General features: G+C 37.4%; 1 protein-coding gene across 31 annotated transcripts in view; it reads right to left on the bottom strand.

The window, feature by feature from the left end:
* Window positions 1-8652: 8652 nt before the first annotated feature.
* RHOT1 (ras homolog family member T1) overlaps window positions 8653-23054 on the bottom strand; it is a 44281-nt gene continuing 29879 nt past the window's right edge. For 11 of the 31 annotated variants that reach the window (XM_065563545.1, XM_065563556.1, XM_065563560.1 and 8 more), the window contains 7 exons: window positions 22445-22545; window positions 21887-22017; window positions 21362-21445; window positions 20986-21105; window positions 20422-20624; window positions 18274-18396; window positions 8653-9786 (listed from right to left, as the gene is read on the bottom strand). In XM_065563545.1, coding sequence (XP_065419617.1) covers window positions 9669-9786; window positions 18274-18396; window positions 20422-20624; window positions 20986-21105; window positions 21362-21445; window positions 21887-22017; window positions 22445-22545 — 880 coding nt within the window. In that variant the 3' untranslated portion in view covers window positions 8653-9668. Of the gene's footprint in view, window positions 9787-11344; window positions 11489-18252; window positions 18397-20421; window positions 20625-20985; window positions 21106-21361; window positions 21446-21886; window positions 22018-22444; window positions 22546-23054 lie in introns of all 31 variants that reach the window. The other 20 variants (XM_065563549.1, XM_065563567.1, XM_065563563.1 and 17 more) reach the window with 3 other exon arrangements.

The raw sequence follows: 23054 nt of genomic DNA, 5'->3' as shown, positions 1-23054 counted from the left end.
ACATTGAGGCTAGGGATGAAAGCTGAACATTCCAAGAAATTGGATAGCAAAATATGGGCCTGATTCAAAGCCCAGTGAAGTCAATGGAAGGAGTCCCACTACAAAGGTCTTCGGCCATAGTCGAGCAATCTTATATCTGTGTACTGGACCAAGTCATTGGATAATGTTGTAATAGAGCAACATAGCTTGAGACTGGAGAGAGCTGGGGCAGCCCTGGCTCCACAGTGGGTTAGGGAATACACTTTGGCTACCATGTCACTACAAAACTCACTGAACCTCCTAAGTCCCAGGTATTTGATAGCACCGACATTCTATTCTTACCAGGAGTTTCTTCTTTCCGTTTGCCATTGTGATCTCAAAAGGGTAATCGGCTTTCACAGCTTGTGCCTCGCGTACCGACTGCACCTAAAAAGCATTTCTATAAAGAAGCCTCCACAAGTATGTGCAACCTCTAAGATTTACTATTAGCACTTTTTAAAAAGTTTTTAAAAAAACTCTATAATCCTGATAGATGAAAAGACTTAAAACACGTTGGGCCAATTTTTCCAGCAAGTATAAATTGGCATAGCTTCACTGACACCTGAGGACCAGGGCCAGTATGACTTGACCTCTTTGGTTATGCCAAGTTGAACACAAGACCTGCCATACTGGGTCAGCCCAATGGTCCATGTAGCCCAGTATCCTATTTTCCAACAGTGGCAATTGCCAGAACAGGACAATTATTGAGTGAGCCATCCCATTGTCTAATCCCAGATTCTGGCAGTCAGAGGCTTCCGGACACCCACAGCATGGTCTTGCATTCCTGACCATCTTGGTTAATAGCCATTGATGGACCTATCTTCCATGAATTTGTCTAATTATTTATTGAACTCAGTAATACTTTTGTCTTTCACAGCATCCCCTGGCAATGAGTTCCACAGGTGGAGTTTAAATTGTGTGAAGAATAACTTCCTTATGTTTGTTTTAAGTCTGCTGCCTATTAATTTCATTGGGTGCCCCCTAGTTCTTGTGTTATGTGAAGAGGTAAATAACAATTCCTTAGTCACTTTTCCCACACCATTCATGATTTTATAGACCTCTATCACACCTCTCCTTAGTCATTTCTTTTCTAAGATGAACTGTCCCAATCTTTTTAATCTCTCCTCCATAGAAGTTGTTCCAGCCCTTAACAATTTTTGTTGCCATTCTCTGTACTTTTTCCAAATTCTAATATATCTTTTTTGAGACGGGACAACGAGAACTACATACAGCATTCAAGGTGTGGGTATACCATGGATTTATATAGTGGCATTATGATATTTTCTGTCTTATTATGTATCCCTCTCCTAATGTTTCTTGAAATTGTTAGCTTTTTGGACCGCTGCTGCGCATTGAGCAGATGTTTTCAGAGAACTATCTACGATGGCTCTAGAACAGCAGTTCTCAAATTTTAGCAACCCGAGGACCACCATTTTGATTTAAAAAATTTTGCGGACCGCCAAGCCGGTTTCTAATTTTCTCCAGGGGTGCTCAGCCCCAGGTCCCATCCCCACTCCACCCCTTCCCCCAAGGCCCCATCCCTACCCCATCTCTTCCGGCCCCTGCTCCATCCCGCCCCCTCTCCGAGTGGTGTGCAGGAGGCACTGGGGGAGACTGGGAGGAGTTGATCAGCATGGCCAGCAATCCCAGACATGACTCGTGGACCCCCTGGAGCTGGACATGACTCACGGACTCCTTGGAGTACCTTCACGGACCCCCTGCTCTAGAATCTCTAGAACCCTCTTTAAAAATCAGTATTAGCTATCCTACAGTCATCTGGTATAGAGGCTGATTTAAGTGATAGACTATATGCTGGAGTTAGTAGTTTTGCAATTTCATATTTGAGTTCCTTCAGAACTCTTGAATGAACATCATCTGGCCCTGGTGACTTATTACTGCTTAATTTATCAATTTGTTCCAAAATCTCCTCTAGCGACACTTCAATCTGGGACAGTTGCTCAAATTTGTCTCCTAAAAAGAATGGTTCAGGTGGATTAATTTCCCGCTCATCCTCTGAAGACTGATGCAAAGAATTAATTTAGCTTCCCTGCAATGGTCACGTCTTCCTTGAAGGCTCCTTTAGCCCCTCGATTGTTCAGTAGCCCCACTGATGGTTTGGCAGACTGTCTGCTTCTGAGGAACTTAAAAATATTTTTGTGAGTTTGTGTGTCTTTTTCTAGTTGCTCTTCAAATTCTTTTTTGGCCTGCCTAATTATGCTTTTACACGTAACTTGCCAGAGCTTATGCGCCTTTCTATTTTCCTCAGCAGGATTTGATTTCCGATTTTTACAAGATGTCTTTTTGTCTCTAACCGCCTCTTTCACTTTGTTGTTTAGCCATAGTGTCATTTTTTTTTTTTTTTGGTCCTTATATATTTTTTTATTTGGAGTATAAATTTAGTATGGTGTTTTTTGAAAAGGTTCCATGCAACTTGCAGGCATTTCATTCTTGTGACCATTCCTTTTAATTTCCGTTTAACTAGCTTCCTCATTTTGGTGGAGTTCCCCCTTTTGAAGTTAAATGATTCTGTGATGGGTTTCTTTGGTATTTCCCCCCCCCCCCACAAGAATATTAAATTTTATTACATTATGGTTGCTATTACCGAGCGGTTGAGCTATATTCACCTTTTGGACCAGACGCACCACTTAGGACTAAATCAAGAATTGCCTCTCTCTTTGTGGGTTCCAGAACTGGTTGCTCCAAGAAGTAGTCATTAATGGTATCTAGGAATTTTATCTCTACATCCTGTCCTGAGGTGACTTGTATCCAGTCAATATGGGAATAGTTGAAATCCCCCATTATTAGTGAGTTGACTTTATACCTCACATGATCATTTTCTTTGCTCCCCGGGAGAACTACTACAGCCCACTAGTTTGTATTTGAAAAGAGAAATGTAAGGAAGTGCTGCCTTCTGGAATCTCAACTTCTGTCCCTGTGTGCATCAGTCTGAAGGCTTTGCAGCACACCGGCCCTCAACTTCGGATAACGAGTCAAGTTGAGTCCATCTTACCCTCCTCATTGTCCAAATTCTTAATAGGCTTCTCAAAAGTGATAGTTGGTCATTTAGGAATCACACAAGATCTGTTTGTATTCCACTTCCATAGGCGTACAAAATAGAAATGATTCATTCTGTGTGGGTCCAATCCTGCCAGCTCTTCTGGTGTGGAATTCGGTAGGTGTCGAGGACTTGCAGGACTGGGCCCTGTCTTTGGTAGGACTGTAAGGAGGACGTCCTGAAGTCTCAGGTGATACCAACTATCCTTCCAGTCTAGGAGGGCTGACTGCAGTTTGCTCTCCAGCTGGCTACTCTCGCATGGTCCGGGAGGGTCAATAAAAAGCAAGGTGAGATGCAGTGTCTGTAGAGAGGCATGTGCCATCTGTAGCACTCTCAGCTCAAGTGTTGAACTCTGATCCTCCACAAGTTACAGATCCTCACTACTGACTTTAAACATGAAATTGGATGCAGAAACTATCACCTTGGTTATAGAGGAAATCCTCAGCGAGTTAGTCACTGGAAGATTCCCCTCAGTGCAAATACAAATACAAGAAGCCCTTCTGAGAGTCTGGCATGTATCTGATCACAGGTTTTACTTACTATGTATATGGAGTAGCGTCCACGAAGGCATAACTGCAAAAGAACACCACACCAGTTATCAATAGGAAAAAATATCCATGCTATCAAAGGTGGAAAAAGTAAATAATTTATACACCTACTGCATCTCCATGTTTCTTCGTAAAGAAGTAGAGGGTGGTATTGTGAAGTCGGAACCAATACTTTGCCCATGTAAATTTCTATTTAAACAACAAAACAAGTGGTAGACAAAACAAGATGTAAATCAGTGGTGTTGATTCTCTCATGTATTGCAGACTCTGCCACCAACTCACTATGTGACTGTGGGCACTCTGCACCTTAGTTTTCCCAGCTGTAAAATGGGTGGTATGACGCTTAATGTGTAAAGTGCCTTTAGATTTACAGACGAAAGTCATTGTAGAAGTGCAAAAGTAGTTATTACATATAGATACATGCACACGCACACACATGCCATTCTCTTAGAAGCCAAACGTTTAAGGGAGTTAAGTTCCCAACTCCCATTGACATTTAATAGGAGTTGGGTGCAGAACTCTTACAGTCCCTTTGATAGCCCCAGCCTATGTTCCTTTTCATATAGTTTAAGGTCTTGCCTTATTAAAACTGAATGGAACATGTTGGTAGCAAACTGAGAAGGGCTTTTGTAAAGGCAAGTGAATGAAAATGGAACTATACAAACTTCCCCAAAAATGTATGTGACTTATTTAACAAAGATATAAACCAGTGGCCCTGGTTAAATATGTTGTTTTGGCTAAACCTACAGCGTATGGCACCAGGAGATTAACAGAGACCCTGTACCCAATAAACATATACATTTGATTTATGTGGAGACTGGCTGGTCGCACTGGTGGAGATGAGCCTATGGAGACTCTCTCATCTATAGGTTGCTGCTCTGAATCCTTTTCCATCCAGTTCCTCTCTCAAAAAAAGCCCGGTGTGAGCATTTGTAGAAGGTGCATCTTAGATTATTAGTGACCTTTGAAAAATAATTTTAAGAACATTCTTTTTCATCTCTTTCCTACACATCAGCAGACTCCCCCAATGGCAGATTTTTTTTTTGCATATTCCCTTAAAATAGACATCAAAATTAATCAGCTGTCACATACATGGGAACAAAGTCTAGCTATGTACAGAACTGCTAGCCTCAATTAGCACAGTGTGGAGTTATATGGCCATCTACAAATGACTAGCCAGATTTTCTGGAGTGCTTAGAACCAAGTAGCTCCCACTGAGAATCATGGGAGCTCATGGGTGAAGAGCACTTTCTAAGACCACTTTATTTAGGTGTCTGAATGGGAACTCTTGGGCACTGAGGTCATTCAGCAATTAGACATCTAGAACCTTTTGGGCCATCACTACTCCCCTTTCATCATCTTCCCGTGGAATTCCAGTTAAAAAAACAACTTTACACTTGTATATGCTCTATTAGAAGATGTCAAAGCACTTTACAAGGATGAAGTCTCAGTATCTCAGAGATGAACTAAGGCACAGAGATTCAGAGTTGCTCATGGACATTCAAAAAGGTCAGTGGCCAGCCAGGAATAGAACCCAGGGTCCAGGATTCTATCCACTGGGCCCTATTTCCACTCCCTACCGAGCAAGAAGAATTAGACTGGACACTCCTAACAGCACATTAATGCTACTCCCATAACTTAAAATGGGTCAAGGATGAATTATACAAAGCACCATCTCCCACTATCTCTGTGCAGAATTGAATATGGACATCTGGGAATGCATTTACACACTACAGATTGAAACCTATTCCATTTAGCGGCTATTAGAGAACCTTTACCAGATCTCTTCTGACTTCTTTGGAAGGAGTAGAAGAGTCAAAACAAGAGACAGCAATGCTACCCTAGAAACCAGAATAAAAACAGCAGGCACTGAATACAAATGAGATGTTGATACAGGATACAGACCCTGATTTAGTACGTGCTTAAATCCATCCCTATTCAGCAAAGCACTTAAGCATGTGTTTAACTTTCATATATACTTAGTTCACACCACCACACTGAAGATCAGTGGGATTTAAGCATGTGCTTAATCGCTTTGAATTGAGGCCATATTCATAAGGCTATCACATATATTCTAAACTGTAGTCAGACAAATCCATGTTCTTTGTTAAATTGAATGAGAATGTAGATAAAAATCCATTCAGTTTCACTTTTTCCGGCTTTCATTATCTGTTGGGTTTTTTTAAGTGGTAAAATAAGGAAGCTGTCAGAGCTACACAGAATCTTCCCACTCCTGCTGTGATTAAATCAGATGGAATAAAAAGGGAAGTTAGAAATGTACACACCAGACTTTGTCCTAGGCATTCTCAGCAACAGTGCAAATAGCCATTCCCTTTACAAATATTCTGATCAAATGTCAATGTCTATGAAGAAATTAAAGTCCATTATTGCTATGAAAGCAATATTTTGATGTAAATTGATTTACTGTGTACTAAGTACATTGCTTAAATATTTATACTAAAAATGACTTAAGCAATGACAGCACTTTTAAAAGGTGCAGACCTAGCTTCCCATCCTACAAACATTTAAAGAGATATGTAACTTTAAACAGTAAATGCTTGAAAGAATTGGACAGCAGTAACACTTTCAGATTAAAAAAAAAAAAAGATGTCCTTTGAATTAGTAATAAATACTAAAATATATTCCCCAAATACATATTGTAATTTAATGTATTTTTGTATTAATATGCAGGCTACACAGTAGTGAGCACATAGTAAAAAAGGCAATAAAACTTGTTTAAAAGTGCAGAAGAATCATTTTACTTTTCTAACAAATATTTATAATCAAATGTCAAAATAAGACATTCTTAATCCTTTTATAGTCAATTTTGACATGTCACACAGGCAAAGAAATATCTAACTTATATTATAATCACAGAAATTAAGAGCCTTAAAACACATTCCCTTTAACTATACATTTAACTTCTTTGTTTTGGACTACAGACCAAAGAGGACTTTAACTAAATTTCTAGTGACTACCTTTCCCATGAAAGATTTTATACCCCAAACCATGCATCTGTCCAGGAAGAACACTAACCATTTTATCTTTTCTTTTCTTCAAGAAGCTTTCAAAAATCAAATCAGCTTCAACAGCCATTGTAATAAAATTCCCTGGGCCAGGAGCTTTTCAGTATTCTGATGTTGAGTAGAGCAGGTGAACTTCCTCATTTATCTTCTCTCTCCACCACTTTTCTTCTCTGGCGAGGTCACAGTGTAGCAGACAGCTATTATGCTTTTAATCAGTTTTACAAGCTTCCCACTTCCTCTCCCACTCTGTTTTGCACATGCCAGTAAACACACGATTTCTCTGCTGCAGCTCATCTCTGTTAACAAATTCCAAACTGACTAAAGTTTGCCTGCCTTCACTATTTCATGGGAAAGACTTCTGGTCAATGGCAGTTAGGTTGCTGTCACCTCTTTGATCTGTCTTGTCTTATTCCAGCCCCCAAACGTTGCAACTGGGCTTCCCAACCTGTCTAGAAACTTTGAAGTTGTTGCTCCAACAGAGATTTGACTTCTGTCTGCAAGTCAACCCTCAGCCCCTTCCTGGGACGACTCCTCATGCTGCTATCATTGCTTTTGTGAACCTTCCAGGTCTTGTTTGAAATTATTTAGGTCCATCTTTGATTTCTGCAAGCATCACCATCCCTTGCTCCATTTTGGGTCAACAGAAATACCAGCTCACAATTTCTCTCCTATGAAGCTAGATCCCATTGCTACCAGTGTTGCCTCTTTTCTACCCAAGTGGCTAGTCAAACTTCAGGGCTATTAGGGATGTTCCAGCTGGAAGCAGAAATTGATGGAGTCTAGTATTTTGTTTGATGGAGTTTATTTACAAGGAATGTACAAAGTCCTGCTCCTCCAAACACAGGAGTAACCAAAAACAAAAGGAGGAGTGTCTATACTTACGCGCTGGTTCGGCGGCAGGCAATCGAACTTCTGGGTTCGATTTATCGCGTCTTGTCTGGACGCGATAAATCGAACCCAGAAGTGCTCCCCGTCAACTCCGGTAATCCTGCTCGGCGCGAGGAGTACGCGGAGTCGACGGGGGAGCCTGCCTGCCGCGTCTGGACCACAGTAAGTTCGAACTAAGGTACGTCGACTTCAGCTACGTTATTCACGTAGCTGAAGATGCGTACCTTAGTTCGAATTGGGGGGTTAGTGTAGACCAGGCCTAAGCTTCCAGCACCAAGCTTCTTTAGCCAGCAGATCCAAATGTGCTCTCTCTAGCTTTTTACAGGGTACTGTGCTCACACAGGCTACAGCTTGGCTTTCTTACTTTTTGCCTCTGCCTGAGCCCCCCTTTCTGTTCTTGTCTGTACTCAGTTTGTGTCATCTTTTACACATCTAGCCCCAGGATCTAATGGAATCTCCCGCCCACCTGGGCCAGTTTCTGAGCAGATTCTATTAGGCCTTGCTTTAGGTGTGGCCTTTAAGTATTTCTTACAACTATCTTAAGCGAAGGGCATGTTCACACATCAGTTTGTATGAGTTTCAAGGTTTCATCCAGCTTATAACACAAGGAAATACAATACAAAACTAAAAGCCTGAATATTTCTCTGCTTTTCTACCAATAACTCTCTCTTCACTGGGCTCAGCAGATTAATGCATCCCTCAAAGACCAGCCAATAGTAGGTCCTGCAAAAACCAGCCAGCTATAAACTGGAACCTTTTAATGTAACTTTTGGTCAACAATAGATGGTTATTGCAATTACTCTCCTTAGAGTACATAATCTTGAGAAAAACCTCTTCATTTTCCATTGGATCAAAATGCATTAGAATATGGTTAGCGATGGAGAAAGTTTGAATTGGCAATATATTCTCTTGTGTCAGTGGAGCTTAGTACCCAACCCTGTCTTCCTCTGGTGAAAATCAGGAGTAACTGGAGTGACTGTAAGCCAGAAGAATCAATGTATCCAAGACATTTACATCTTGACAGCTTAAAGGGCTGCTACAGTATTCTCTGTGATGAAGAGTAGGTTTTTACAATCAACAATACCTTTAATTAAAAAATAAAGATATCAAGACAAAGCACATTACACAGTTATTTATTGAAATACTTGAAAAGGCCGGCAATGGAAAAAATAGGTTTGTCATGAGGATTTTATATTCATTAGATTACTTGATCCATTAAAAAAGGTGCTGTCTAAAGGTAATTCTAACCAGGTATATAACCCACTGTGAACCATGCAACTAATACACACTAAAGTAGAGTAAGCACTGTGTACTATGTTAGTTCTACCCCATACACAGCTTTTACAAGAATGATTTATGGTGAGGAATTAAACAGCAACACTTTTTGAATTATAAACATTTATAATATACAAATGTTTTCCATCGGATTTGAAAGGGCTATAAAACATAGTGAAAAGTGAAGCAACACAGAATCACACAAAGCATATGAAGTCGGTCTGGCAGTTTTTAAAGTTTACTTTTTTCTTTTAAAAGAGGAATCTCAGACAGTTAAACATGTCACAGGTCATGTAACATACAAAATCATTAGGCCACATCTGCCACAGTGACTTTTTCCTTAGAATATAGTTCAGTGGGTAAATTGGCTGGCTCTTCAGTTAAAAAAGAAAAAGAAAGCAAGCCACATATTCTGCCTTGTATAGCTTGTAGTCCCAAAAAGAACTTCAGATGCATATGAAATAAATAAGTAATCCTTGAGCAAGTATGAGCCTTGAGTTGAACCTATTCTATTGAAAATGAATTCCGATTATACACTCTCACTATGCTGAAACATCTAAGAACAGTATTTCTAATAACTTTTGGGGAAGCAATGTCTTACTGCCTTAATATATACAGTTTATTTACAACATTCCCTTTTGGCCTCACAAATCAGGCCATTTTAGTTGGCTGTTACGATGCAATTTTTTCCACACATTATTCAATACTGTAGTTATAGCTTTCGTTTAAAAGAATCTTATGCACGAATTACAAATATTAATAAAGTAACTCTGCATATATCAATATTTATAGCAGAATTTAAAGCATTCAGAATGTACATCATTTTTATTTGGTAGGGGCCAGCTACTGCTTTTCAGATCATCGCTGCTTTAATAATGCTCTGTACATGGCAAAACCCAAAACTGCAAAGACTGTAGCACCAAAACTCGCTCGAAGCCAAAAGGTGGAACTTTTGAGGTCTGCTTGTGTCACATGCCTGCAGTTTAAAAAGATAAAGAATTAAATTAATTTCATAACAGGAATGTCAGGCAATTTGTTATGTCAAATAAAAATCTGCTTTTGGAAATGTATTATTAACGCTTGTCACGCTTAAGCAGCACACCACTAGGGTTACAAAGTTTTAACCAATGCAAGCATTTATACTTCTCTTAAAGGCTTAGGACCTGATGCTGCAGCCCTTGATCACATTAGTAAGTCCCACTGAAATCAAAGATACTACGCAAGTGAAGAGGGCTGCAGGATCAAGCCATTAGTCAGCTGTGAATGGGGGGAGGGCGGAACGGACCAGCAAAAACTACTACGTAAGGGAAAGCAGCTACAAATAATTAATTGCCCATCTAGAGCGAGCAAATATCCCAGCACAGTGAAATACTAGTTAGATAATATTTTTAAAGGCCTCAGTTCACATATTTCTGCTTTTCAGAATTATACCTTCCAAGCAATGTTGTACTACCAGTTATTTAAAGTACTGTCTTGCAAGCAGTTAACTGACAAAGTGACAAGTAATACTTCTCCAAAAGCTAGAACCACAACAACGACAATTTGCAAATCCCCCCCCAATATATAATCACAAAAAGAGCAACGGGTAACTGTTCATCACAATACTAAATTGAAAACTGTTAAGAGAACGACATGCTAGTGGAACAGGCAGTGACAGTGACATGAACAGAAAAAGAAAATGTAACAATAAGATGAAAGTGGTTGGATGACAGAAAAAGCCACATTATTCATGACAAGATAGATACAGCCAATGACCCACATCTCCCAGATACCACAAATAAAGTTTGTGAGCATGCTCAGTTAAACACCGCTAGCCATCTTCAAGAGTCTCAAGTATGACAGCTTACCATCAAGTAGTAGATAAAGCGTTAAAAGTTATTACAATGACCTTAATTTAAAGCACACCAAGTTTCAAACTAATTGTTATGGAGGTGATTTAGAGAACCTACATAATATCGCTGAGTTTATATAGCTTGTATATTTTTATAATAATGGGTTATTGGTTGGAAGCTTTAAAAGCAGTTACAGCACAAGGAGTATACAGTTATTCTGTGCATATACCATGTGCAAAACAGAGTTAGCTGACTATACAATGTGAATTACAGAACGATCATGCTGCTTTATAAAACATGGACTGTGTAATTGTTGCTACCACAACATACAAACCAGTGTAAAATATTGTTTAGCAAACATTTATAGCAATAACAGGTCCTGTATATAAACACTTATTGTACATATAAATTTGCGCACTAGGGTATCACATGCTGCAGAACAGATACGGGTTCTTCTGTTTATTTCTACTGAAGTGAAATGCAGCATATGAACAACCACTCACATCTGCTCTCCAAATTCCTATTCTTATTCAAAAGTTCCCTGTGAGATTATGATCTTGAAACAGACCAAACTCATGGTTTCTTGCAAGCATTTGTTCCCACAACGAATTTCTACAACTAAGGAGAACTAAATGTCAAGTAGTTTGGTTGTTTTTTTAAAGGTGAAAAATGGCAAGATCACCCCAGTTAGGATATTGTTACCTGTCTTCAAGTAAATGTGGATCAAGAGATGACTCCATGAAGATGGAATCTTCTACAGAGCTGACGGCGTGCACCTGATGAATAATACTGCTCTCCTCGTCTGCTAACAGCATGGCACCCAACTCATCTATATGGAGTCTTAACCTTTTTTACACATATGCACAGTTTGCAGTTCATAGCATGGTTCAAACAGGAAGTGACTCACTTACATCTCACACAAGTTATATTCAACTGCTAATTTGTTTTCATCTAATCCTTTGCTCTTGTGCAGTTGTTAAAAACTTAACATATAAAAATAGGAATTTGTTCAATGGCTAACTAGGTAACTAAATTAAATACAAAAAAAAGAGCATGCTTAAAGACCTAGGAGGCTGCAGCATTAACCAACAAGAAAAAGGAAGCTGCTACAGATGCTGAAAACCCATGCTTCTTGACTTTTATTTTACCCCAGGATAGTGCAGTACACCTTACACTGTACACTACAAGCATGTCTTCACTACACACACTAAAAAAGGTATGTTCTTAACCCAGGTTAGCTAACTCACGCTAAAATAGTAGCAAAGACACAGGAACTCATCTTTTAACTCAGGTTAGCAGCTTGAGTTAAACCTATAAGGGATCCTGGGGTTGGAGTCGAGTTGCTAACCTGTGTTACTAGCCAAGCTGCTGAGTCTTCGCTGCTATTTTAACCCAAATTAGCTAATCTAAATTAAGAACACCTTTCTGTAATGAAAACATACCCTAATCGCAGTACTTCAGCAAAACAGGCTGTGTTAATACAGGAGTATTAGCTCTAGTTCTGACGAATTTCCTTTACTACTGTTGGATCAAGTCTGTACTTTAAGAAAATGTAACTTTAAAATGATTTTGTAGAGTGAATATGTACACTAAAACCTCAGTTTCAAAACTCCTTAAAATATAGAACAGCGTGTGTATATACACACAAACTTTGAAGGATGTATACGTTTGATATAATTAACAGCTCAAAAATTTTTTAAATTATCTGACAAAATATTTACATATATATTTTAAATGCATCAGTTTAAAAGTTTCAGAGTAGCAGCCGTAAAAGTGTGAATCTACACTTATTTAATTTAGATGCATCTCAACTTGTCTACTGAAGCGCCATCTATCGTTCAAGTCTATAGTTTGGCCTTTTACAACATTTCTGCACATGGGAACATTTAACAAGCATTACATATGAAAGTTATTGAGCATGGTTAAAAGTTATCATGTACCTTTAAAAGCAACTAATGTAATCTCATGATCATGCCAAAATCCTATTCCCATGTCAAAGCATCAGAGAATTTAATGACAGGTTTCAGAGGAGCAGCCGTGTTAGTCTGTATCCGTAAAAAGAACAGGAGTACTTGTGGCACCTTAGAGACTAACACATTTTTTTGAGCATAAGCTTTCGTGGGCTACAGCATCCGAAGAAGTGGGCTGTAGCCCACGAAAGCTTATGCTCAAATAAATGTGTTAGTCTCTAAGGTGCCACAAGTCCTCCTGTTCTTTTTAGAGAATTTAATGACTCACTCATAGGATAGAATTTTCCCCATTTAATCTAAGGCTAAGGGTAAAGCAGCTTTTCCTTTAACTAAATTAACCTGACCAATCTCTAAAGCCCAAGCCCTTGCCCACTGAAACCAACAGGAGTCCTTCTATTGACTTCAATGGGAACTTGATCATCCCCTGTACTTTTTGGCAGAAATTCTTCCAAGGGAGCCTAAGGGAGTTAGGAGTCCAGAACCAAAATTCAGTGGGACTTTGGTATCCAACTCTTTTGGGCTCCTTTGAAAGTCCGAGCCTTTACTTATAAATGTTTCATAACAATCAAAGTACACAGCCAATGGAATCTTTCCGCACCTCAGTGCCATACTCACGTCTCTTATGAAAATAACCCCAAATAACAAAAAGGGGAAGTTTCATTTCTGATATAAACTGTCAACTTTACTGTGGTTATACCACATAACATTTTGTCCCAAAATCTACAGCTTCCATATTAGTATCAAAGAAAGCGTTCACATTTTAGGAGTTTCTTCTGTTCTCAAATACATAGGCAAGCCAAATATATTAAAATAACATTTCAAAATTTTAAAATGACGTGTGAGAGATTAGGAATCTATAATATATAAATGGTATGTCAGAAGCTATTATATTAGTGTCAGTTAGCAACTAATAGATAGATACTTTTGCTAACTCCAAATGAGGGAAGAATTTGGTCCCTATCTTAAACCGGAAGAGAAAGATTATCCTAAATTAGAACTAGAAACTGATGCAGAGTTTTATGAGATCTTGCCTGCTAGTAATAAGATTTAGCTAGTCAACTTCCTGTAGTTTATTAAGCTTCCAAAATAAGATTTCTATGTTAAGACACATTTGCTCCACATTATATTTAGAAACAGAACCCAGGTTTAAAAATAATTTGGAAAGAAAAAGCACAGAACTTTGATTCAAATTGCCCTTAAACATTTAGGCAAGTAGCTGTTTTATCACCTGCTATTTTAGTGACATATGTTGCAGTCTAGAACAGTGTTTCTTTTAACAGACTTTAACAACTCACAAGAAGTTAGCATCACAAGTAAGCAAGATATTAACTGAGCATGCCTATTAGTCACACATGGGAACCGGTTGAGCTGTGGGCCAACATAGACAACCTTTTTAATCAACATTAGTAGCAGAAGAATCCCAAGTTTGGGAAGATAATCTTAATTATAAAAAAAAATCTCCAAAAATTATCCACATGCTAACTGGCAAAGAATATAAAAAGAGTAGCAGATGAGGTCAACACAAGCTTGTCATGACAGAAATGGACCAGCCATATGGATACTCACACCAAATGATAAATGAGAAGTTAACAAACACCAAGCAACAGCAGTTTACTTTGACAAACAATATGTTTTAGCCACAAGTTGTTAAGCAAATGAATTTAAAATAAAAAAACACCAAGTATACATGCAAGTTGCTGCGGCTTTCATTTAAATATTACATTTAGACACATAATTATCTATGTTATAAACACATTCTGGATATTAGAATTTTTTCCCCATTAGGGGAAAACCAGTGCATTTTAGTGCACACACAATGCCTGAGGCAATGTAAAAAGCCAGTTCAAGATACTCCATTTGTAAAATAGTGCATTAGCATAGCGTTGCAAAATTCTGCTTGGCTATAGCCCGTAATGAGTGGTAGGAAATGGTCAATAAGAGAGCATTAATTTTCATCACATCATCACGGTAAAAGTAAAACATTTTTTTCCTTTGCCTGTATAATTTAACAGATTTTTATGGTGATTTTGGAAGGCTGTAAGAACATATTGCCTAAAAATGTAAGTGCAGTATACTATAAGGTCTAAACACTTATACTGGATTCAGAGAACTACTCTTTTCTCTATTACAGTTAGTAAACAGTGCTTTTTCCAGATTTTCCAGAAGGAGGGTTTTACAGGCAACTGAAACTATATGAACAAATCCTAAAACTCTTGAAATAATGTTTTTATGTGCAAGATTATTTTTAAAATATGTTAAATAAAACCCCACTCTTATTTCCACTATTTCAATTTCAGAATCTAAGAATTAAACTTAACTGAAAAAAATCTCCCTGATGGAAGGAACCATCATCATTCTCATGCATAAGAATTACTTCAAACATCTTGTTTTTAACCACAAACTCAATTGCCAGAGTAAAATGCAGCTATTGTATAAGAGAAACAAGATGAATGAATGATTTAAAACCAACAAAGCAGAAAGAAAAAAATCTCATTGAACATTCCAAATAGATGCAGTATCGTTTATATAAAAAAAAAAAAAAAAAAAAAAAAACACGTCAAGTTGATGGTTAAAAAAGGGTTAGAATTACACAGAAAAATGTTTTTAAAAAGAGGTAAAATAATGTAGTAAAAGGAGAGTGAATGCCAACCAGACAAATGAAAATGAACACCTAAAGGAAAGAACAAATTAAAAATATAAAAATACAACAACATATGAACAAGTGCTTTCTCTCACACATGCAATTTGCAGTGTTTAGAATGCAGTGCCGTCTTCCTAGTGGAATCTATGAACAAGGATCCTGGGTAGTTCAAACCAATAATCCTGCTCCTCCATAACAGATACATCAAATGGATAAACTTCCACATTTCTCTCAATTTACTTTTCTGCTAAGCTAGGAAATCCCCAAAGAATCTGTGAATAGGGTCAGACCCAAGAGACGTTGAATGTAGGTGGATGCAGGATTTTTCATTTCCACAAAATCATTGCTATTGCGTTAATTGCTGGGTTTGGAATATTAAAAATGATTACAAAATAGTATGTTTGCCATCATGATTATATATAAACACTAACTAGCAACACCAGCTAACAATAGCAATTAGGGGTTAAGTCTAAATGCATTTCAGTTTACAGATTAATCATGCATTCCTCTGCTATCTAGACAGTTAATATTTTGGGGGTGGAAGGGAGATCATGACAGTAGCTTCTCCACTCAGACAAGTCTCTTTGCTTACTAGCTAAGTAATGTTTTGCCTGACTTTCTGACTTAGGGGTAAGCAGCTGTAGAAGCAAGCAGAGAAACCCATACAAGGCATAACAACTGCATTTTATAAACTTCTTAATTCAAATGCATTTTCTGTTGAGGCTATTCTGTTTTATAGACATTAAACAGACATCAAATAATGTTCTCTCGTTATATATCTTTCTTTAAATACCTTGTTTCCCCTATGAAAATGTTCTTTAAATCTACCTATTCTGTTAAACCAGAAAAACACCTCCAGTGGCTCTCCTTGTTAGTCTATAATTAAAGGCTAATCTCTGGGGCTTTCATTTTATGAAACAATATTTCTGAGAATGAACAAACATGCTAGCTCTATTTTTCTTTAAAATACATTTATTTAGAGACACACTACTCACTTCACTCTGCTGAAGTATGGGGAGACTGTGTCAAGCTATGTATCCCATGATCCTTAGGGGTTCAGTAAGGAAATGCTATGGGAGGAAAAGGAAGAGCTAGAAAGGAGAGGAGCTGGCTAGATGAACGTATTGGTGGGTTGGACTCCTACAGTAAAGGCAATTCGCTTTAAGTAAATGATCCATACAACAGATCATACCAAGCAAATATTTTTTCCAACATGGTTCGGGCAGAAGTTCTTCCATGAATTCTCCTCCTCCTAAATTACGAACCTGTCACAGAGAAGGTGGCATATTCTGGGGCTTGTGATTCCCTACTGTACAGTGTCAAGGGCTGGGGGTGACCGCACAGCAAGACTGGGCAACAGAGGATAGCATATCAGCCAAAGCCTCTACTATTATCTTGGATCAATCTAGTTAGGGATCTGATGGAGGATTCTCAAACAGGAAAGCAGCAAGGGGAAGAAGCAGCATGTAGCTAAGAAACAGGGACAACTATCCATGACCATTTTGAAAGGGGAATTGGGTATGGATTATGTGACTCCCCCACCCCTTTAGGGCGGTCACAGCCTTCCTACTGAGGAGTTTGAAGAGTTGCTGTTTTCTGGGATTTTCAAGTGTGTTAAATTGGCTGTGTGGTTGGGATAGAATAAATGAGTGGGGACAAGTTTCAAGGGGATTTGTTTGAGGGGCAATTTATGTAGAAAAAATGCAACACGAATGAATGTCATCAAATGTTTCATTGTCATTTCTAAGTCGACAATCTTAATTTTCTGAGCTAAAATGTTTCTTTTCTATAAATTCACATTGTACTGTTATCAGTTGTGCGCTGAACTCTAAAAGGTACATTTCACTAAAACTCTCTCCATACTCTCGACACACAAATCAGAAATACCATCAGAGCCCTTGTATACGTACAGCCTGCATATGCCTACTCTGTTTTATGACTATAATGATCTGAAACTAACAAAAGGTATCACACAAAACATGCAACACAACAAGACTTTCAGGATATAAAAGAATGCATTCTAATCCTGACCTTCCAAGATGCATATCACAACCATCTGTCACTCCAAGAAAAATATGGAACATGAAGCCACTGCACTACAGAATTATTGTTCGGTTTGAACTCCCATTCATTTGCTGGGCCAAGATGACAGAATTTCAGCTGTTAGTAATTTGAGTGTGTCAAAGACAAGGGTTTAACAAACACAGCCTGCAGTACAAGAAAGACAAGATGCAGCACTGTTTTCTATTATGAAAAATGTTATCGAAAACACTTTAATGTTCATTTATCAATTATTTTTTCCAAAATATTTGAATGTTTGGGTGGTTCAAAGTTTTCTACAGTGGCTAATTTTCTTAAAGTGTATAAGCAGGTTGTGTTTTGTTCAAGAGGAGCTGGTTGTTAAAGCTGCAGATTTCTTCACATCATATCCACTAATCTGTACAAACTGAAGATCAGTAAAATGTGTTTTGTATTAACTCCCACAAAGTTAAGTGGTATGAATTATATTATAAACATAATTACACTGAATAGTACTGCTCTACATAAGCCTTACTTTTGCCTGCAACAATACCTTAAATAAAATGAATTTCTAAAATTCATGTCTAAGAGATATACAGATCTAATTCACACTACATAGATGTTTTATATATTATTCCAGTACTAAACAGATTTTAAAACGTTAATAGTTTTTCATTCTCGACTATCTACCTAAAAAGACAGGTCTAATTCTTCAATATTTTGCTACCGCCTAATTGACCGAGTTGAGCATCAAGTTGGCAATGTAATACATTACTATTAGATTAAGCCCTCAGTGGTCAACTATACTTTTAAGTTAAAGAGGTCATAAAACTTGACTAATTTTACTGCAAATATTAAGAGAAGCATCTGTCTGGTGGATATGGAGTGAAAATCTGCATCATATAAGGTTATCAGTTGCTTTTTTTTTTTTTTTTTTTTTTTTTTTTTTTTTTACGTATTTTAAAAAGCACGCCTGGTACCTAGTAAATAAAGTTAAGGACCTGTTAAGAACTGCAGTGAAGAGTTTGTTCTTTACAGATTGCAGCAAGTCTGAGTTGAGGAAGTTCTGACAGATGCAAAATGTACACCTGTTGCAGGCGCACATACAGCGTAATCGGGCATGGCTGCGAAAACACACAGAAGGACACGTGTTGAGATCTTGCTCATTAAATCAGGCACACATTAGGGCTGTGCCAAAACCAAGAGATTTAGGAATAAATTAGTTACATTTGAAAGCGGAAAAGCAAGGTCAGCTGGGGAGAAAAGGGTAGACTAAAGCTGTGCAGAATTCCAGGGCTAGATATTTGAAGTCTAGATGACACACTAGTGAAAGCATCCTCCTACACAGATAAAAACTGGAAAACACAAACATTAATAAAAATGTTTGTTATATCTGTCTTCAGGAACAAAGTATCATAAAGGTTTAATGGAATGTGTCTGCACAGCAATAGATGACACCCTTTTTTCAATCAAAGGAAAGGAAAATTGAAGGTCACATTTTCTATCACTCAGTAACAGAACACATTTTACTTTATACAGTGACACAAATAACCAATTTTTCCATACTCCCCGCCCCCCAACTAATATACACATGCTTGAAAACCAGGGAGGAATAAGGGATATTTATTAAGACAAACAAATACTCAATGCCACACACAGTTTTAAATGTCCTAATATTCCAGCACTACCAAATAAACCAAAGTAAAAAACAAAACAGAAACCTTACTGATCTAATTCAAGAGAACCTATTATTAAAATCTAGATTTTTGGGTGAAGATGACATTACTTCTCTTTAATTTTAAAGCCAATGCCAGCTGTCATACTAGAATCCATCTGTTATTTAATAATATATATCTAGTTCACCACCATACATAAAGCCCCACCTACCAAATAAAGAGGAATGTAAAGTATGCTTAGCAACAGAGTGAGATGCTTAGTGAGAAGCAAGGTAATCTTAAATATATTAAATCTGAAGTCTGACAAATATATATATTTGGGCACCATATAAAATATGTAATAGCTAATAGATTTGTGAAACAAAGACACAAACATTATTAATTACATGTCCTACATAGGCATTATTAGCCAATGAAACCTCAGTGTGTTTCTAGGGAATTATTGTACACTGAGTAATGTTATGAACCCTAACTGTCTCTGGATCTGAATTACAATAATTGTCAGGTAAGTCAATTTTATTTTTTTATGACTATGACTTGAAAATATTACCAAGCAGTACTGCGTCATTCATCTCAGTGGTTACTTTCATTGCTTTAAACAACCAATAGGGCACACTGTGAATGTGATGAATATTTAAGATACATTTCTATATATCTAAAATAATTGCTACAAATATGCTATGATTTTACTATTTTAGTAGAACATGGATTGCATCTCATTGCTAAGGGTTATAAAATTTGGACAATGTTGTGTCAATTCATCAAATATTGATTACCATTTGGTATGTAAGAAAACAGAAAAATACTAGATGTCACTTTCTTAGTTATGCGGTACAAGACTGTAGTCTCAGTGACTTTCAGTCTTAAAGTAATCTCCCAGAAAGACACTTGTTTGTGTTATTGCTCTCAGACTCATGCATCTACTGGATATAATAAGATAGGGGCATAACATCACCAATAGCCATTCAAAAGCCACCATTACTGTCCAGAGTTCTATATCTAAACATGGACTCAAACGTGCTGAGCACCTGCAATTCAGTTTTAAGTCAGTGGGAACTGTGGGTGCTTGGTACCTTTGAAACTTAGGCGCATATATGTATATGAAATATTATTTTAATTGCACTCACTGTTACTGTTAAGACACTTTGTAATAATTATACACTGTATTATTAATATTATATTAATAAACTCACTACACTAGTAGTTATGACATATGGGAGTCTAGTCTCTTCTGCATATGCTCACAGTTCCCCACTGACAATGATTAACAGCAATGAGTTATGTATGCACACATGAACAGCACTCTGTGTCTATTGGATTAATGGAACCTTCTAAATCACTGATATCACTAGCACCTCTCTCTGTTGCTAAACAACTCAAATGAGGCAGAGAGTTCCATCCTCTTGATTAAGAATGGCATGCAGTGTTGTCATGATTCATGCAGTATGAAAACTATGATGCTTGACTACTTACGGATACATGGCCATTGTTGTCAGTTTAACAAAGATATCCTTACTCGGTATATCAACAGTGTTACAAGTAAAGGCTTGTGGTGGAGGCATTTTGTGTTTCTTGCAGAAGTCAGCAGGGGAAATGCTATATTCTTGTTTAACTTCATGTAGGTCTGACTTTGCAGCTACCACTAAGCAAGGTATTCTGCTGTCCACGAAGTGTTGCTGCAGATTTAAAGAAAAATATTGAGACAAACAGGAGTTTGTGTGTTCAAACAACTTGAAATTGCCTATTATTATTGTTTCTTGAGGCAACATCAAGCATTCAAGGCTTAGCTGAGCAGAAATCTAGAAGCAAAGTGCTCTGCACAGGCAGCTAAACCATAGCCAGGCATTAGTAACAGAAGTCCACTGAGCTCTTACTGCATTTTTAAATGCATCAGCTGCATATAATCAGCAATCATGCAGGAGTCATATGCACTTCTGGTACCCAATTCAGTCAGTCGGGAATGCTGATAACTGAAAGTGAACATTTATTTCCCCCCTGATTAACCAGTGTAATGAGATACGTACAAAAGATACAAACCTTAAAAATCCTAGCACAGTATTCAAAGGATTTAGGATTACTGACATCATACACCAAGCAAACAGCATCACATATGGTCTCGGCATCAGTTAAAAATTCAGATTCACTAACATCATGTAGCTGAAAAAGGAGGAAAAAAGCTTTGATATTATGAAATTAATTGCATAACTTTCTCTTCTGTTTTCATTTCTTTTTTTATTTTAATTTCCTATTCTTTTGCGTAGAGACTGTCTGGTTTGGCCAATGTACATGGCAGAGGGGCATTGCTGGTACACGATGGCATATATCACATTGGTATCACACTGCACATCTACATTCAAAAACCAGTATATGTATATGTATATGTATATAAAAACAACCATGATGTAAGTCTTACCAGCAAGTATTTTTCTTGCCCATATACATAGACTGTATTCATCGCATAGTAAGATTTGTGCTCTGCACGTATTTGCCTCTGTCTCTGAAAACACACAGAATTTAAAGATTAGACAATAATCAACAGCAACTTCCTCCCCATAAAAACTGTATTTAAATAATTTTTCAGGTTCCTACACAGTTGCGCCTGCTTAATATCAGAGAACTATGGTGAAGTCTTATATTATGAAGACGTCATAGTATGCTAGTAAACCTGTAGCAGTAGTACATTTTGTCAGTCATGAAGTATCAAAGATTAAAACTAATGAACAAAGCAAATTTTGCAAGGCAGTATCCTCGATTGTCGTATCTATTCACCTGCTTGATAATTTGTAAAATTCTGCAATCCACGATGGGTCTCCCAAACTTTAGTGCTAACAAGTAAAGTTCTAAGGCAGCTGCATGCTGTTAACAGAGTTTTGTTGCCTAAACTTAACTCTCAATATTATTCAATTACAACTCATACTAAAAAGAAAATGTTTCTTACCATTAGATTTCTTCCAAGATGTGCCTGGAGAACACCACTTTTCCCACAGCCTTTCATCCCAATAACATTACATCTGAACACATTCCTTTGAGTCTGCTTTTTCTGGAGGTCTATCTTTTTATCTCTAGTTACTTTAAAAAAAACAAAACACATTTTAAAATTCCTACAGTAAGAATAGTTAAATTATTTAAATCGTATTTAAAACATCTGTAATTAAAATCTTTAATATCCCAATGGCACACACTTTTAAAACAAGTTCAAGTCAACAAAATGCGAACTAATTCAACAGGAATCGAGATCGTCTTTTCATATGTGTCATTTATAAAAGTCATAATCTTTTACATACATACTTTTTTTTTTTACTTTTATAAATAAACTAGAATGCTCTCAGGGATACTACTCCTTTTCAAAACATGTCTGTGTTCTAAGCAGAAAGGAGAAAAAAAACCACACAGGATATTTCATTGAAACTCAATTTACTGCTTGGCAATTGGGCGTATGAAACTGATTTTTTAAAATAAGCTCCCAAACGGTATTAACAACATTTCAGATAATTACCTGTAATTGCTGATGCTTGAGACTCTTGCTCTGTCAGTATTGAATAGCCTAAATAGCCCAAGTACTCCAGGCAGCGCTGTACATCTAAATATGTAGTTAGTCTAAGGAAAAAAAGAGAGGGGGAAAAATCCCAAAACAATCATTCCTAAATTGCCAACATCCACCGTTCCAGATTTCTATTAAAAGTACTTGTGCCCTATGTATTACATCTAGCAAAAGCAAAGTGTTCTGGTGCCATACAGTAATGAGAACACACGTGTTTGAAAGTTAAATGGCCCTAGTTTTAATAATATAATGAACCCATGATACTATGAGGGCAGCCCCTGCTAAGATCAAACCACTCATGGTGACCATGTACACAATGCTTTCCACATCACAAAATGAATGTGATTGCTCCCCCTCTATATTCCCAACTCATTGTCAAGAGGAACGCAAACAGAAGACAGTAACATCTTTAATGTTTACTGGAGGTATATATAGAGAAAATATCGACCAACTATTGAGAGGGTGACAATTAATGACTCTTAATGATCATACTACTTCAGGCAGATTTCCAAATTTTGGTGAGAGTCCTGAAGCAGTGATCATTGGACACTGCCCAAATTCCAGA

The sequence above is a fragment of the Chrysemys picta genome, chromosome 12, assembly GCF_011386835.1.
Source record: "Chrysemys picta bellii isolate R12L10 chromosome 12, ASM1138683v2, whole genome shotgun sequence".
Classification (NCBI taxonomy): domain Eukaryota; kingdom Metazoa; phylum Chordata; order Testudines; family Emydidae; genus Chrysemys; species Chrysemys picta.
Note: the sequence above shows the minus strand (reverse complement) of the source record. Positions and strands in the feature narration are given on the sequence as shown.